Raw genomic sequence first — 17,304 nt, 5'->3', positions numbered from 1 at the left:
TCAGTAGAAAAAAGTACACAGATTATAAAACAATCCTTTGAACCCTAAGAACCATGATATTTCACCTCACAATCACATTTATCACTACTATGCAGTTTTCAAACATACAAATTAAATAACAGAAAAAATAACCTACCTTACCTGGTGTTTAGATGTTTATGTTATGCCCAATCGTTGTGTTTTACTGAACTGTAGAATCTTAGGACAGATCGTACCAATTTTAATATTATATTATGGTTTATTGCGAAGGCTAACAGAAATCTTAAAAACCCTAATACATGGAATAACAGCTGTATTCTATGGAATAACAGACTTGAAATACATGAGAACATTCACCCATGGCACGGTAGCCTCCCAGCCCAGAAAGCTGCATGGTTAAATTGTGCGAATGCGCTTTTTAATCAACAAATAAACAAAAACAATATGGTACAAACACAAACAAAATCACACTGGTCAAAATATAAAGCACAAGGGCCAAAACAAAATGTTGAGGACATTTTTACAGTTCTTATATTACCCTGCACACCAGTCAGAGAAGTAATAGATTTTTCTCTGGCGCCTCCCAAATTTGTTCTCCAAGAACCTCAAAAGATGCTTTTGAAAGAGATGAACAGCGACTGTGTCATGAGTCATGCATTCTGATATTGCAACATAGGAGATGTGCTGAGAATTCCCATCTCTGTCTCGCCAATAGCAAACAAAAGAATGTATGGTTGCCTGAGAGTTGTTCCAATGGTGTGATTGTGCTTCATCTTGCATGACGAAAGTGAAGTTTTCTGCAAAATCACCGACAACTAGGAATTCATTTTTTTGAAGTTCATCACTCAGCTGTTGATAATATGCAGTCTGCATCTTTGCAATGAAATTATGTCGACAGGTTAATTGATTGTCTGAAGGGTGGATCTGTCAGTTATAGTCCACTTCCAATACTCCACTGCGTCCACCGGGCTATCTTGAAAGAGCATTTGTAGATGACTCTTGAAATCTTCAAGTGATGGACAATTTTCACACGTTCCTAAGTGGCAATAGACGTTCGGTGGGGAACACATGAGATAAGATAAGCAATGCCGACAGTGATTCAAAGGCACCTCTCTACTGTCACTCAGTTGTGGAAGCTTAGAACAAATGAACATCAGTTTTACATTCTGGTGTGTTGTGCAGACACACACAGCATGTGCAACACTACTGCCTGCCAACACACACTCCTTTGGTTTCAGCTCTGCAAACTTGGAGAAGCCAATCTTAATGTCAGGATGCTGTAATTTGAAGAAACGATAGGCCTCTGAAAGATTGCATAGAACAAGCCATTTTTGTTGGTGCTCCCTCCTTCCCGACTCTTTATTGTAAACAGAAACAAAATCTTTCTTTCCAGCCATGAGTTGACTAAAATCTTCCCTCTTGTAGAACAATTTTACCATTTGAGCAATCTTCTCTGTTAGCGTTCTCCCCTCAATTTTTGGATTTGGGTATGATAGGCATCCCTTCTCTTCCTGTAAAGCCTTGGCTGTCCTGGACATGTGGTAGATAGCACCAAATTAAGCAGCAGTCCTCCGTATAGACCAAGACATTGGGACAGCTGTCAAAATATGAATTTACTGACTGATATTTGAATTAAATTTTGCTTTCAGGTTGTTTGTCTTGAACGGTAAGAGGGCTGGATTTTCTGAACTAGACTCCTTGGGGTCACTTTGCGTTGAAGATGAAGTTTGGTCTTGGTCATGAGGACGATGGGCTAGCAACTTCATACAAGGGTAACATAACTTCTGGCCATACACAAAGTTCAGCTTCTGGTGGTCCTGGATCTGCTTCTTTGTTAAGGTATGACCTTTAGTGCAGCACACTCCATGATGCTTTGCAAATGGGTCACAGCATTCTTTGATGTCTTTAACGCCAAGAAAGTCATTGGAAGTACTTGCCACAACAAATTGTCTTCAATATCAAATAGACTGCAAAACTGCAATAAATTATGCTACAAACATTTAATGTCCAGAATGTTAAACTGATAAGTATAATATATAAATGTTTTTTGGACGAGTACCAGGTTTAAGGACACACCTTAGTTGAGTTATAGTTGGGTTCTCTTGTTTTTCACTTTATAAAGGGTACATTTCAGTATTGATCTGTATTTAATTAATCTGTGCTACACTTTAGTCACATGTGTTAATAGGCCAAATTGGTTAATTAATTAACATGAATCTGTTACAGCTGCACCAGTTCACTGCAGCGTCAATTTAACAGGTGAGTATACTCGATTACAACTAAATATTTTGGTTTAATTGTATTAGGTGTGTAATCGCTTCACTTAGAAGATTCACCTGACACTCTGCATTCAACTCTGTACTGTGCCTCAATCAACGGCAGGCACAAAATGTAGATAAGGGTCTAGGCTACAATCTATCAAACAGTGACAAAAATCCAAGATTACACAATTTGACCTGGGTGAGATCAAAGGTCACAGAATCACGCAACTTTTTTTTTCATCTTATACTTCACAGAACCTTCCATAGAATGAGAAGATAGTGCTATTTGAAAGCTTTAAAATGACACCAAAACTACCTTTCTGTGTCAATTATGGAGGAAGTTATGACCATGGAAAGGTTGGGTGGGGGGTCTAAAATGGGTCAGCTGTATCTCATGAACGGGATGTCACTGTGGCCTAGAATTTACACTTGATCCCCTTCTCCCAAAGGCAAACATGCATGGAAATTGTTATCCAAATCAATGGAGGTCCAGGTTCTTGGTGATTGATTTCATATAGCATGATCCTGAGGCCATAATTTCTATATTAATTTTCAACTTCGACATCTCATATTTCCCATATCACATGCACTCATTAATACCAGCAACAGAGGGCTTTCAAACTGTCAAACAGCAACACATCTTCATAATTCTCTAGTCTGTACTTGATAAAGAAACCACTTCAGATCCCTCCACTTCAGATCTAGTGAAAATCAGGTAAATCCAAGAGAAACTCATATTTCCAACATCGAAACTACCTCGTCAACAGGTTCTTTGCTTTCAATCTTCAGGCCAAACTGCATTTTCAATGAGGGAGTCACTGTAAACATTTATAAATCGGCCACCCGAAAAATCTCCCATCCACCGACAAAGATGATAAATAAGAATTGACCCTAAGGATTTATGTAGCATCTCACCCTCGGGGGTGCATTAAATTCTCATATCACACATTACCCAATGCATTATTTTCTCTCTGTGTGTGGTTTATAATATGCAATACATAGTAAGAGTCACCATCATTTTTAATAAGTGGCAGTCTAATAAAAATGACCCAATAAATGTACTTTCATCATAAAAAAGATTGTTATAACAAAATTAACTTGGCTTAGGGCTGTTTAGGGCCACACATGCTGTCCTCCCATTCATTTCAGTTGCCCTTCACTGCCTTACAGTAGTGTAGTGTTCAGTAAAGTTTTTTTGTTGTTGATCCACCAGCATAAATGGCATTCTACAGTGTATGTTTTGTACATAAACAGCTTATATGGAAAGTCTATCGGTCTGGGAGGTTTAATTGCAAATGCCAAAACAGCTAATGTTGTTTGTTTGTATAATGAAACCTCAAGATAGTATCAGTTGAAAGGTTCAGCTGCTTGAATGACACTGAAAATAGGTTAAACCTGTATGCACCAGGTATTATTAAACACTATGCATTACAGTCGCTGGCTGTATTGTAGTTATCATGTTCTTCATCCGTCACTCGTGCCTGGAAATTAATTAAAATAATCATTTAAGCATTTAGCATGAACTATATATACATTAAACTGTATTTATGTGGATTGCTGGGTTAATTATTCTTATGTATACAATATTTATAGAAATGAGTAGGGTACTAATACTTTAAAGTAAAAAAAAATATTCAATACAATAGATTAAAAAACAAAAAACAAATTTAACTCTTTTAAATACATAATGTTCATAAATAATTAAAACTTCATAAAAATAAATAAATAAATAACTCAAGGATAAAAATCTATTTCACTGAAGTCACCAGGCGGACACTTTTATTTGATAAAGTAGAGTACCTAATTCAAACCTGTCTTGCATGAGGGTGCACTTGTTTGCATTGCTTGTTTGTGGACCTATCTAGAGGTCGTCGTCTCTGGTTTGTTGATGCAGTCTGTCGATCCGCCCACTAGGGGCGGGCATGTGAATGACAGCTCAGAGAAGTAAACAGGAGTCAGGGGAAGAGGCTAGGGACAGCTGCTAGCGGGGTTCGTGATAATATATCTGCAGAAAAAGGAACAGCATTGATCTAATAAATACAGGAACCATACACTGGGAAAACACTGAGATGGAGGCCAGGCAACAGGGTAAGATGCGTTACAAATTATACATTTTTTAAAATAAACTTTTTGTTTTTATTGCTGTTGTGTTAGCATTTCAAGTTTACAGTAACATATTCCACCACTTACCTGTTTGCTGGCTCCAACCCTCAATGTAAATTAGACATTAGTGTAGTTTTGACATCGTCTTCTTTGATAAATTATTATGGTGATATACAAGTTGCCATGTTCTTGTTTTCTACCTGCTGTTACCGGTGTGCGAATTTCATTTACTTTGTCGTAGGTTGTTATAACCTATAGGCTAAAACCACATTGTTTTGCTTTGTTTATATTATTTCACTTAAATGAGTATTTGGTATATTATGGCATTGTATTTTTGTGCAACCTTGTCCATATACTGTATTACATAGATGCCAGTTGTTTCTTCTTGTGTAAGTCAATACATTTCCATTGGCGTTTTGTTCTCTTACAAATTCGTGCAAAAACGCTTAAGATATTTGCCTAATATAGTCTGTGGTGTGAGTTCTAATGTTTCAGCTGATTTTTTTGCTTTGTTTTCCGTTTTCTTTTCTTTTTTTTTTAATTGGAGAGGTATCGTGCAATGGGAACATACTGAAAACAAATCCAGTTATGTTCATCTTAAACAAATTAGGACATTTTAACCAATTAAGCAACTTCAATCTGTAGGCATGTGATCATGTTCTCCTGCTGTAAAAAAAAAACAAAAAAAACAAAACCTCAAGTCACTTGGTTGTTTTTGACCACTTCCTCCCCCATCGTTTGTTTTGTGACACTGGCTCAGATCATGGTATTCAAGGGAACTGTGGGTGTCAGGTTATGTCATGTGACTTATCCCATCTTGTGATTAGAGAAGTATTGCATTTTGTATGACACTGTATCATAGACTGATGCAATATATTTGCATAAGCCAGTATTGACCAATGATGAAATAAGAGTATTTGCATACAGGTACCTGTTCATTAAATCAATCAGATACCATGCCTTGGCCCAGGTTTTGCTAAATGTTCCAAAGAACACCCTTAAATTCCTGAAGATTGACAGAGAAAGGATGGAGTTCGATATCCGATATCTTTTTATCCTCTCTGGAACTCTCTCCCAGCTTCAGTGCGTGCAGCAGTCGCTCGCTTCAAATCAACTCTCAAGACCCACTTGTTCTCTCTTGCTTTCAATGCTTTTTAAGCCTGATATCTGTTATTAGCTGTTGTCTAAATTGCTATTTCAGGTGTTTCGCTTCATGTTATTCATATGACACACGCATCCACAATGTTTAGAATTCACATCCTAGCCATGTATTATGCATTGTTCCTCACTATCTTGTAAAGCGCTTTGTGATGGTGGTCCACTATGAAAGGCGCTATATAAATAAAGATTGATTGATTAATTGATTGATTGAATTGTGAAACATAGTAACAGCACGCAAAAGACAAGCTTGGCTGAATTTGACACAGCCTGGATATGAAATTCTATGTATTTTAAAACAGTTTACCCTTTTTTTCTATACTTGTTGTTCTAAAGTTGCATTACCTTTGCAGTTGGTCCCAGAAACCATTATGGGTCAGTGTTGGGCTATTTGTCCTCTCCACCTGCCATCTCTCACCCACCTAGCGTACTTTAGTGAGGTCTCCTATTATTGAACTTGACAATTGGGTTATACGTATAAATAGTTGTCTTCTGGACAGTTTGCACTTATGAAACCCTCAATTCCACCTGATGACTTAGCCACCTATCATCTGAAGCTATCCCATCTGTGCCTCTACGTTTCAGGAAAATGTGTAGGCAGCACAGCATTTGCTCACTTTAGTCAAATTAGCAGCCTTTTACATTGTCAAGCATAGCACACTTCTGTAGTCTCTTCCATGCTGGTCTTGCATGATTTGCTTAGGACTGGTTGTTCAGGGATGGAAGCAGACTGGTTTTGCATAGTAATTTGATCCATTCCATTCATGAGCTTACTGAGACACTCATAGACTTGTTACCTATGCACAGAGTATAAGATGTTATTAATTGACGTGCTGGTTTTCTGAGTGTCACTGGCTTTTTGGTGTTTGTGTGATCTCTCGTGCTTACCACATACATCATCATTCTTGTTCCCAAGGCCCACCATTAAAATCAGTCCTGCATAGTTTACAGAAAATATGCCTTTTCTCAATGTTACTTAGGAATATGTGAGAATATGTTGTTGTCCAAGAAGCTTGAAAATTGCATCAATATTTAATTACCGGGAGGACTTATCGCACGCAAAGCCATCTTAGGTGGTCAAGTATGTGAGTTTGCCTCCTAAACCCTGCTAGGTACAGATGGTGATTGCAGTAACCACACACCATACATGACTTTTGCAGAAATCAAAGGTTTGTTAACATAAAGTGGTTTAACAGTAGAATTTTGAGCAAAATATGGGATAAATCTGTCCCAAGGGTTGTCTGGGAAAAGTGTTAAAAAAAACAGGAGAGTCCAGGCAAGTAAGGGGGAGTTGACTGCTCTGATACCGAATTGAATTATCATTACAAAGTTTCCCCAGGTATGCTGCTTAACAACTGTAACACAGAGAGGTAAGACTTCAAGTGGGCAGGAATCACAAGATCAAGCAAGCTGGAAAAAACATGCAAAAAGAAACAATGTTTTAATACAGCCTTGGTTTCAGACTGGGAAAACCTTCTCCCTAAACGGGTGCTCCAGCCCACCCCTTTGTGCTTTATGAGTATCAGTCAGCACCAGGCAACTTTTTAATTATGCTGATTGACACACCAGGAAAATGCCACAAATATAATGGCATGGTATTCATAATGGCATGGTATTCAGGTAGCTTGCTGTTAATTAGTTATCCCTTACATTTACCTCTAGAGACGTGAGCAGCTCCTTACAATCCTTCCAGCACTGTCAGTATTTAACAAAAATATATAAAAATTAGGCCCTTTCGCCATCTGGACTAACCGTCTACTTGGAAAAAGCAGGAGGAATACCCTAAACATTGACCAAACAATGGGACAGCCACCTTTATCCATCATTATTTGAATTTGCTTGAGTAAAGCATTCTTTTTATGATTTGGGAAGGGGGGTACAGTTTCCTATAATCGAGTGGCTAAATTATAATTATATTCGTGCTTCTTCTCTTAACAAATTAATGAATGTATGCAGACAGTTATCCATTCCTTGTCTGATTATGTGACTTATGAGGGAGTCAGTCTGCAAGATTAATAAGGAGACTGTTGTAGTCCAGCATATCATCAGTGTGTGTTGGCTTCTGGTTTCCTTTACATGATAAAAAAATAAATAATGAATGCATAATTGTGCATGTTCTATAAATAGTCAGTGGATTTTATTATTTTTCCCCTAAATGATGGGTCTTATATGTTTTGAGAAATCGGTTGCCTAGCAGCATAATTGCAGATCCAAGGCAGTGAGGGCACTTTATTGGTATAAATCTTCAGGATTAATGTATATGATAGACAGCATCTTATTTGCTACCTGTACAAAGGTTTTATTGACCAGTGCTTCTGCTATCACGCTATCAGAACCCATCAATGGAATGATTCAGTACAAAAGAGGCAGTTAGAATAGTTAGAAATTTGAATAATGCAGTTTCATTGCAAGCATATTATGAAAGTAAAATATAAAATACAATGAACACATTTATATCTGCACGACACCTCCAACTTATCCCCTTCTGAGGGGATTTCACCCCTAGTAGGAAATATATGTATGTATGTATGTGTGTGTGTGTGTGTGTGTGTGTATATATATATATATATATATATATATATATATATATATATATATATATATAAGATAGATAGATAGATAGATAGATAGATGCACTGCTGTGCAAGAGTCTTAGACATGTTGCATTTTTCTACTCTGATGCATTATGAGCATCAACAATTTACTCAAAGCCTCCACTAGTGTTTTCTACTATTATAACAACCTTGACTTGCATAAAGAAGGAAAAACATTGAGTGAAATAGCTTACATCACTGGATTTTCAGGGTGTTATATCCGAAGCATAATCAACAAGTACAGAGAAACATCATCTGTAATTATCAAACCTAGGACTGGAAGACCCAAAAAGCTGTCTAACAAGGATGAGCAATACTTGAAGATAATATCCTTAAGGAATAGAAAGAAGACAAGCATTGAATTGACAACAGAACTGACAGAAGGCACAGGTCTCGTTGTCCATCAGGACTTAATGGATGTGTTGCAGTAAGAATACCTCTGTTAAGAAAGGGGAAGAAGGCTAAAATATGCACAGAGACACAGAAATTGGACTATGGAACAATGGTCAAAGGTGCTTTGGACTGTTGATGGATGGACAACGACACCTGTGCCTTCTACAAGAAGGGCTTGGGCACAACAGGGTAATGAGCCAGAGCCATACAAGTAAAGCATGAGATTTCACATTTTGTCTATGTAGCGACTCATTCTTTTGTACACGTTTCGTAGATGCTTGTCTGACTGCTTGGCTGTTTTGTGTAAACTAGTCCAGCAGTTTTCAAAATGTTTTCCACTAATCTCATACAATAACTCTGGCATTTAACCTTGTCATGATTGTAAATCATTTATGTGAAAGATGGGATAATTACATTGTTGCTGATGTAAATGGTATGGCGAATGCAGTTGGCTTCAGATTACACAGTAATATCGAAGTGAATATAAATGTATAGGCTTGATCATATTTTTTCTTGCCTCTATATCAGTTGCAATTTCAGCTATTTGCTTCCATTTTGGAGGACACCATCAAATCCTATAGAACATAAGATATGTCCGTTATTGTGAATCCAACCTCACAATGAAGAGAGGGTTGTGCTGTTTACCATAAACCGTAGGAAGCAAATCGGTTGTAATTGAAATAATGCTCTCACTAGTTAGAGTACTGTAAGTATAATGTTACAATTAAACAGCCTGAAAATGACAATATTGTTTCAATAATAGCATCAAGTCAGCAACAATTGCAGGTATGTGTATATCGGTAGCAAAGCTTGTATGTCACTTTTATTGGCTGGTTTCATAGACCTAGATTAGCACTAATATTAGGCTACATAATGTTATTTTAGGTATGGTCTGTGAAACCATCTGTATCAGTATTCAACTTAAGCCCTAGCTTGAAGCCATCTCTAATCACCACACACGTACACAATGCAAGGATACCTTTACAGTCTCCCGTATCTCAGTGCCAAGTCAGTATGCAGTGACAACCCTCTTGCTACCCATATAACACTCCTGTTTTCTCTCTCTTTGTCCTCTGTGTGTCCCAGACCTTCTACTTGTAGGTCTGAAACCGTCTTAATAATTACAATATGGGGTAATTTAATTAAATACCTCCAATTGACGCACGTGGAACCCCATACATATTTAACATTTTAATTGGTATCAATTACATTTTATCCATTTAAGTAATAAAACAATTACACCATTGAATCAAAAATCAACATGCAAGGCAGTTTGTGTCAGGCTTCCCCCCAGCCTGTGCTAACTTGTTAGGTGCAGGAAAGCAGTTAATCCTGTAGCATGGGCTTTGCTCTCCCTTATTTTTTGTACAGAATTAGTATTTGTTCCTAGTATTTGTCACCCTATCACAAAAAACAAATTCTGTACAACAAATCTGTCACACTCTGGCAATCTCTGAGACATTACTTTTAGGGCACATAAGGACCTTTTTTTATTTTATTGTGTTATATGTTCCCATGTGTTGTTACAACTGTTCACATAAGGTGTGTGTATTGTTTTAATTTTATTTTTTTTACATTTTGACCACTTTTTTAAACTTTTAAATTGCATTTCCTGCCTCAGGATGGCTTCCCATGGACCTCTCAGAACTACATTTCCCATCACCCCCTTGCTCACTGATACATTTATCTCAGTTACATATGTGCGCAGGAGGATGATGGGAAATGTAGTTCTGAGAGGCAGGGAATGTAAAGAAAAAAAAATTAAAACAATACAAACACCTTACGTGAACAGTTGTAGCAGCACATGGGAACATGTAACACAATTAAATAAAAAAAGGTCTTATGTGCCCTTTAAGTCACTGTTAATTAAAATAAAATAAAGAAAAACATAAAAAACTAAATCTGGCATATAGGTATGTGGCATTTTATATGCATTCTTCTTCATTTCCGAGTTGGGACAGTTTCATCCTGCCATACTGTAGAATGCTTTATTGTTGTTTAATGGTTAGCCCTGTATAAAAGAAAGGGGGAGGGTGGAAAATAGAAAAAGTAGGAAAGTAGAAAAATCTAATCTTATAATCCCCTGTATATTTGAAGCAATCAGTGCACTGGAAAGACGGTTATTCTTTCATCACGGGATGTCAGCTTTCTGAAAAAGAAAAAGAAACACAAAGCAGTCTGAAGAATTTTTTTTTTTATGCTTTGGGGGCATCAGTTAAAAGGCCCAGAGTACATCAATCCTTTTTGAATCTGAAAGACACAAATATTTCAGACAGTTGCTTGAGGGAGGCATCATTTTTCAGTTCATTAAATGAGCGTACAGTGCTGCTGTTCTAACTCCAGCCTAGCAGAACTGAAAAACTACAGTATCTAATCTCCTGGACACTTCTGAAAGGCACTGCCTATTGTTCTTGGGAATATGATGTACCGTATCTTTTTAATGCGGTGGCGTGTTCCCCACTTACAGTATAATTACTTAAACTGCATTTTTGGTGCCAGTGAGACTGAAGGTAGTATACTTTAAAGACAGGGTTTCTACCCCATCTGGCCTTGACAGTAGTTCTCTAATCACATGTTTCATATGACAGTCCATTAATCCATTGCTTATGTAACCAGAAACCATGGATCCTTTTTTTTGTATTACTAATAACACTTTGCATCACACTACATTCTATATTCTCATAGTAAACTGCTCTATTTCTGAATCAAAAATCACAGGACTGTCCAATCGTTGATATGTGTTTGACTGATATATATTTTAAGTGTCAGAGCTTACATTGGTTGGGACAGGCATTGCAGGTGACAGACAATTTTTTCTCTCCCACGTCGTTGAATAATTAATTCTGATTACGCCACTGTGTGTGTATATATATATATATATATATATATATATATATATATATATATATATATATATATATATATATATATATAATTTTACAGACCATTTTATAGGTCACTAATACACTTAACCATATGACTGTGCAAGGTCAAATCCTTACATCATATTATAATGTTTGCACCTCCTTAGTATCCAGGTCCTGCCCAATTCCATGCTCTTGTCTTTATTTCAATGCATTTCAATATAATTTTAATGGATTAATGATGGCAAAGTGCAAATTTGATAGTGTGTGCAGAACACCAGGTGAACACCATTCTTTACATATGCCACATTTTTTGCAGCTGGTAAAATCAGAGTTTACGGCTGCTAAACATGATGGGTGTTTTGAACCCGCAAATCACTTTGCGCATAACCTTAAATCACCCCCTCTGAGTGCACGATCCACACTCTCAGTTAAATGATCTTTTTAGCTATGCAAATGAATAAGAAAATGAATAAGGAAATGAATAAGAAAATAAATAATAACATAAATAAGGAAATGAATAACAAAACTGCGTTCACATCGTGCTCACCACGTAGAGTAAAAAATATCACAGTACTCCCCAGTAAAACAAATCTCTGATTCCCAGTACGGAATCAACGATTCTAATGGTCCTGAGGTACCAAAATGATAAGTGTATTTGCTGCTAATAGTATCCATTGGGGACGTGACTTGTAATTAAATGTATTTTTAAATTGAGAGCGCTTCAGCGAGCTGCTGCTTTCTGTCTGTGTGTGGGAGGGAGGGTGTTTGAGTGCGTTGCTTGTGGACCGAAGCCATACAACAAAGGGAGAAACAGTTGATTTTTATAGAAGTTATAGAGGCAGTAAACAAAATCTGTGAAGATTTGCTTTGAATCGCTGGTAAAGTGTGGTACAGAGCAATGCAAAGCAGCCATTGACAACAGTCAAGCTTTCTCTGTCTGTGTACCAAACCTTGCTTCCAATATGCACCATGCCTACTGTGATTAGGCATATTGTGGTGTACCAGGGCAGCAGTGCTGTGATGGTTAATTTAATATGAGATACTCTTTTTGTGGTTCTGAATCTTTTGTTTGTATGATTTCTCATCCCCCTTCTCTAAATCTGCATTGTCAAAAGATGAGGTTGGCTTTGTACAACAAATGAGTACTAAATACATTAAACCAACTTATAATAATAATAATGTATTGCAGGCTAAATGCCCATGCAAATGAGAAACCTGATTGTCCATGGCAGAATATGCAGAGGTTGAACAGAGAAAGATTGAATTCATTTGCATATTGTGTCAACCCAAAGTATTAAAATTATTTGAACTAACTGCCAGTATTGCATGTATTTGCAATTGTAAGAATTAGTCAGATTTGAAGGATTTTAGAAAATCTGTCTGTAAACTTGTTGCTGCATATACATACACAATTACACCTGCCATTTGTACCTTTCCTTATAATGTAAACCTGTCATTTATAAATACTCTGTCAACAGAGTAGCATTTTAAAACACTGAGAAGATTGTCTACTGCTGTGCAGTCAAACATGCATTTGGCCATAATGTTAGCAAGTATTTGAATTAGATCCTTGGAAGATTAAAATAAAGACAACTTGTTTTGTTGTTATTAATACTGTCTGGTCTTTACTTGACCTTGTCCCTCTAAATGTAGAAGAAAAGACTGCTGTGTATTTATTGTCTTTTAACATGTGATTCTTGTTTAAAATCTGTTCTGGTCTGGATATAATTGTAGTTATCAGGTCTGTTTGCTGTGAACTGATCTCAGTCAGCTTCAGCAGGCTTCTAATATATAGGAGCACATGGCACAAAACAGCTGACAAAAATGCTGTGGCAGGGCGGAAGCCACAGGTGTATAAACAGGTGATCACAGCTGTTAGTGTAGAAATAGTGATGGTGAAGGGACGGTGCTGTGCTGTACGGTGCTGTGCGGTGTTGTTTTGTGTTCGGTAATTTGTATTGTAAATAAAACATGCATGAGTGCTTAAACTGCTGCTTTCTGGTCTCTGAGTCTCATTGCCAACGCTACCTGATCACAAGCGCTTATAGAAAAACACACTCCTTTTTGTGATTCTATGGATGCCTTCACTACAGCCACAATGCACATGTTTTCCATATTCTGTGTCTGCTTGCTTGTTATTCTTTCTCTTATGTCTGCTTCCTTGCTTTTCTTTGTTTTATGTGCTCTTCAGAAGGTCTGAAGAGGACATAAAACTGTTTTTTCTCACTATTTCCCTGTTCATTTTTTTAACTGGGTAAATCCATACTATTTCTGAGTGTACTGTAGCATGCACTCTTTTATACATTTAGGATTTCTGCATTTTACACACAGTTTGCTATAACAGTTTGTTATATACAAGGTGTGCAGTAATCTAGGGTTATAGTATTCTAGATATTATACACTATAGCATTCTCAACAAACAATATGCACAGCCGGATGTAAACATTTAAAAAATGGAGACAATTTGAGTGCCAATGAATAAATACTTTTAAAATGTATACATATCGGTACACGATACATTTATAAATACAAAATAAGCCTTAAATATGTGATAAATTATAAACAATTCACCATAAACAAGGACGCTGAAAATACTGAAAGCGTTGTATCCTCTGTATCCGTTGTATCACTCAGTCATGTACTGTAATATAACACTTAAGTTAAATATTAAATGGCAAGCATTAAGAAATATTTATATAGAGGGTGTTTCTTTCAGATCATTCTTAAAAGTCAGAGTAATGGATTTGTTTATGAAGGACGTGAAAGAAAAACAAATTCCATGAACAAAAGCTCACAGAAAAATGCGGGAATCATTTGTTGTTATTGTGGACAAAGAAGGAAAACAAGTTTTGTAAAACACAAATTTTACATCTCAATTCCATTTGCGCTTTTATTAAGTTTGTAATAAAATCATGCATTTACGAGATCGTACTTCAGTTCATTTGATTTTCACATAATGTATTTATCTTTGTATCTTTTACACAAGCATATTATATATTTCATTTTACAGTCCTCTGTGTAGGTTCACGATGGAATAAACACTGTAGTCTGTAGTTCAGCCAGATTTCCTGGTTGACTGGAAAAGAACACTGCTTTAATACTGTACCTAGTCTGTGCATATACTAAGCTGGGGAAAGGAAAAGTGTTCCATTTTTTCGGGCCGGGTCGGATCAGGGTCTAATAACAAGAATTTTACATCGGGTCGGGTCGGGTCAGGTAAATCATTGTTGGTTCGTGGTCAGGTCGGGTTTATTAATTTGGACCTCTACTCCATAGTATTCTCAGCAATCATCCCCATACTTTCCAGACCCTGGGTACTCACCTACAACAGGACCTGGCTATGCTACAATAATTGCCTTGGATTAGAACATATATTTTATGTATTTTTTACTTATTACATTACCTACAGTAATATATTCTGTGTGTTTCTCTGTTGTGTTTCTGCGTAGATTAATTACCATGATCTATTCCATAAAAAGATTTTCCAGGCAGAAACAGTAGACTTAAAAAAAAAATGTATCCCTGGTATTACAGTTTCTGCACAAAGTGGCAAAAGACACATTTTCAAAAAGTAATATCATTGCTATGGTTTACTTTTGCTTTTTTTAATGTACATGCAAGTGAAAACTCATGTTTAATTTAAATAAACTCTTCAAACTGTTTTAGAAAAGGGGGCATTGCACAAAGAAAAAGCACCTCACTGTTTTGTTTTTTGTTCATTACAATCCTCATAACAGAAAATACTAGGATCACTACAAAACGTTGATCACTATACTTAACAGGTACCTTGCAAGATGGACCCATGTTTGAAAAGCGTGAAGCACACTTCTATCTGTATCACGATTCTGACTCGCTTACCAAAATCTGAAGAAGCACTTTCTTGATCCTGTTTTTTTAATGTTAATCCCTACTGTCCCACACATCACTTGCTATTTTGGAAACGTTCATGCAAATTCTGACAATGTGGTAGATTGGTGCCAGGCAAATGTGTTATTTCTAATATTTATCAACAATGTAATTTATGGAGAACACCGATGTGGCTTTTTGCCTTCAAATTCATGTGCAGCAATGTTCGTTTCAAATATTTCAGATAGTTTGTCCGCCGCACTAAAGAAAATAATTATTACTTCATAATAATCCAAATTACTCCACACTGCTGTTTTCACGTTGCACTGCTAAGGTCTTCTCTCATTGATCAATGGCACAAATTGACACAAAACGAAATGGGCGGAGATTTGTGACTCCTGCCAAAATGAAATCTGATCAGAATGAAAGCTCTGCCAATCAACATGCAGTGATTATACTGATGTTAATGGTGGCCATAGCAGCTAACATAAACAGAAGCAGTATGAGGAAACAGAATGCAAACAGCACAAACTGTGCTGAATGAAAGCGCATTTGAGAAACGTTGCACTAGAGGACTGTGTGAGTGGATGGAATGCATCCGCATTGGATGAAAAGCAGATTAAGTAAGTCCCAGTACCCAGTACTGGCATCAAAATAAGTCCCGGTACGGTGTACCAGTGAGTACCGGTAGAATTTCAGCACTGGTTTATAGTGTAGTATGCAAGCGATACACATTATCCAAGAGATGTTCTCTAACTGTATGTAACTCCGTCTTGCATGCTATACACAGGGTGCATGCTATATTAAAAAAAAAAAACTGTTATACAGTATGTAGCATCTCTTTAAGGAATTACATTTGCTGAGGAAGAGTGACTTTGTGATTCAGTGTTTTGGGTTACAGGTTAAAGGTGTTTATATTTATATTTAGGTCTGCTGGAGACACAACCTCTGCAAGAAGTAGATGAAGACATGGTAGCAGAGGTTGACCTGAGCAACAGTGTTTCTGATGAAGAAAGAGAAGAGATGCAAGTAGAGCTAGACAAGGTATTTGGTGAACTTTGGTATACTGTGCAGGGAGGGCATTGAGAGAAAAAGAAGGATTTTGTTATAAATGGTCAAAATTAGATTTTCTTTTTTTTTTAAATTGACATAATGATATCAGAAAGATTTCTAGTGTAATAATAACACTAGCCACAGAGAAGACTAAACTAACTGGGTTTAATATGCATATACGCTTTATTGCATGCATGTATATCCACATTGTAAAACTGATATATTTCACTGTGGAAGGGTGGGGGAAAATCACTGACACAGGAGACAGAAAACTGGGTTTCTAGACGCCACTCGGGTGCACGATTTATTTACAGCCACAAGGTGGCACTGTGATACCGTTGTTACCAGTGATGGTAAAGGTATTTCACCGCTCACCTCTAGCGCACACGCAGGTGCATTAAATAATAGACAAAAACAGAAGGCACAAAGAAAAACAAAAATAAAAACTGTTAACCAAAATCTACAAAATAAAGGTGCTGCACTTTGCAGCTGATTCCCCAACCGTCGCTACCCGCACGGCCCAGGACTCCGTCCTACACTCACCAGTGTTCCCTCACTTTCCTATACAAACCCTGGGGTCTGCCCATTCATTTCCCCACTACACAATATTCTTTTCTTTGTATCTTATTTGTAATTATTTGGCGGCTCTCTTCCAGCCCCGCTTTGTCCGTAGCGCCTCTGCTGGCTCATTCATTTAAAAAGGGCAGACCTGAGGGAACAACAAAGTATCCGTTTATAGGCCGAGCAATCCCCATGAGCCCGCCCCCCAGCCACTCAGAGAGAGGGAAAGCCCACACACCCTCTTCCCCACCTCTCCGTGTCACCGCCATGACTGACGGGCGGATTCCCCGGGACTGCCGCCCTCTTCCTGCAGCATCGTGCATATGTCAGACGGCCAGTCCAGGTCTCCCCTGTTACATTCACAAAAGGCTATTTTCAAAGCATTTACCCCAGTTTTTAATGTACACCTGTTAATTTTACAAAACTAGAACCAAACAACTATTACTGCATAATTCACTTGTGTTTCGAAGATATTTCTAACAGTGGAGG

General features: G+C 37.3%; 1 protein-coding gene across 7 annotated transcripts in view; it reads left to right on the top strand.

The window, feature by feature from the left end:
* Positions 1-4,158: 4,158 nt before the first annotated feature.
* LOC117402808 (tumor protein D53 homolog) overlaps positions 4,159-17,304 on the top strand; it is a 40,071-nt gene continuing 26,925 nt past the window's right edge. For 2 of the 7 annotated variants that reach the window (XM_034004281.3, XM_034004279.3), the window contains exons 1-2: positions 4,162-4,328; positions 16,130-16,245. In XM_034004281.3, coding sequence (XP_033860172.1) covers positions 4,310-4,328; positions 16,130-16,245 — 135 coding nt within the window. In that variant the 5' untranslated portion in view covers positions 4,162-4,309. Of the gene's footprint in view, positions 4,329-16,129; positions 16,246-17,304 lie in introns of all 7 variants that reach the window. The other 5 variants (XM_034004278.3, XR_004544508.3, XM_034004280.3 and 2 more) reach the window with 5 other exon arrangements.

This window comes from Acipenser ruthenus, chromosome 5 (genome assembly GCF_902713425.1).
Source record: "Acipenser ruthenus chromosome 5, fAciRut3.2 maternal haplotype, whole genome shotgun sequence".
Classification (NCBI taxonomy): domain Eukaryota; kingdom Metazoa; phylum Chordata; class Actinopteri; order Acipenseriformes; family Acipenseridae; genus Acipenser; species Acipenser ruthenus.
The sequence above is the reverse complement of the archived record's forward strand: the minus strand, read 5'-3'. Positions and strand labels throughout refer to the sequence as shown.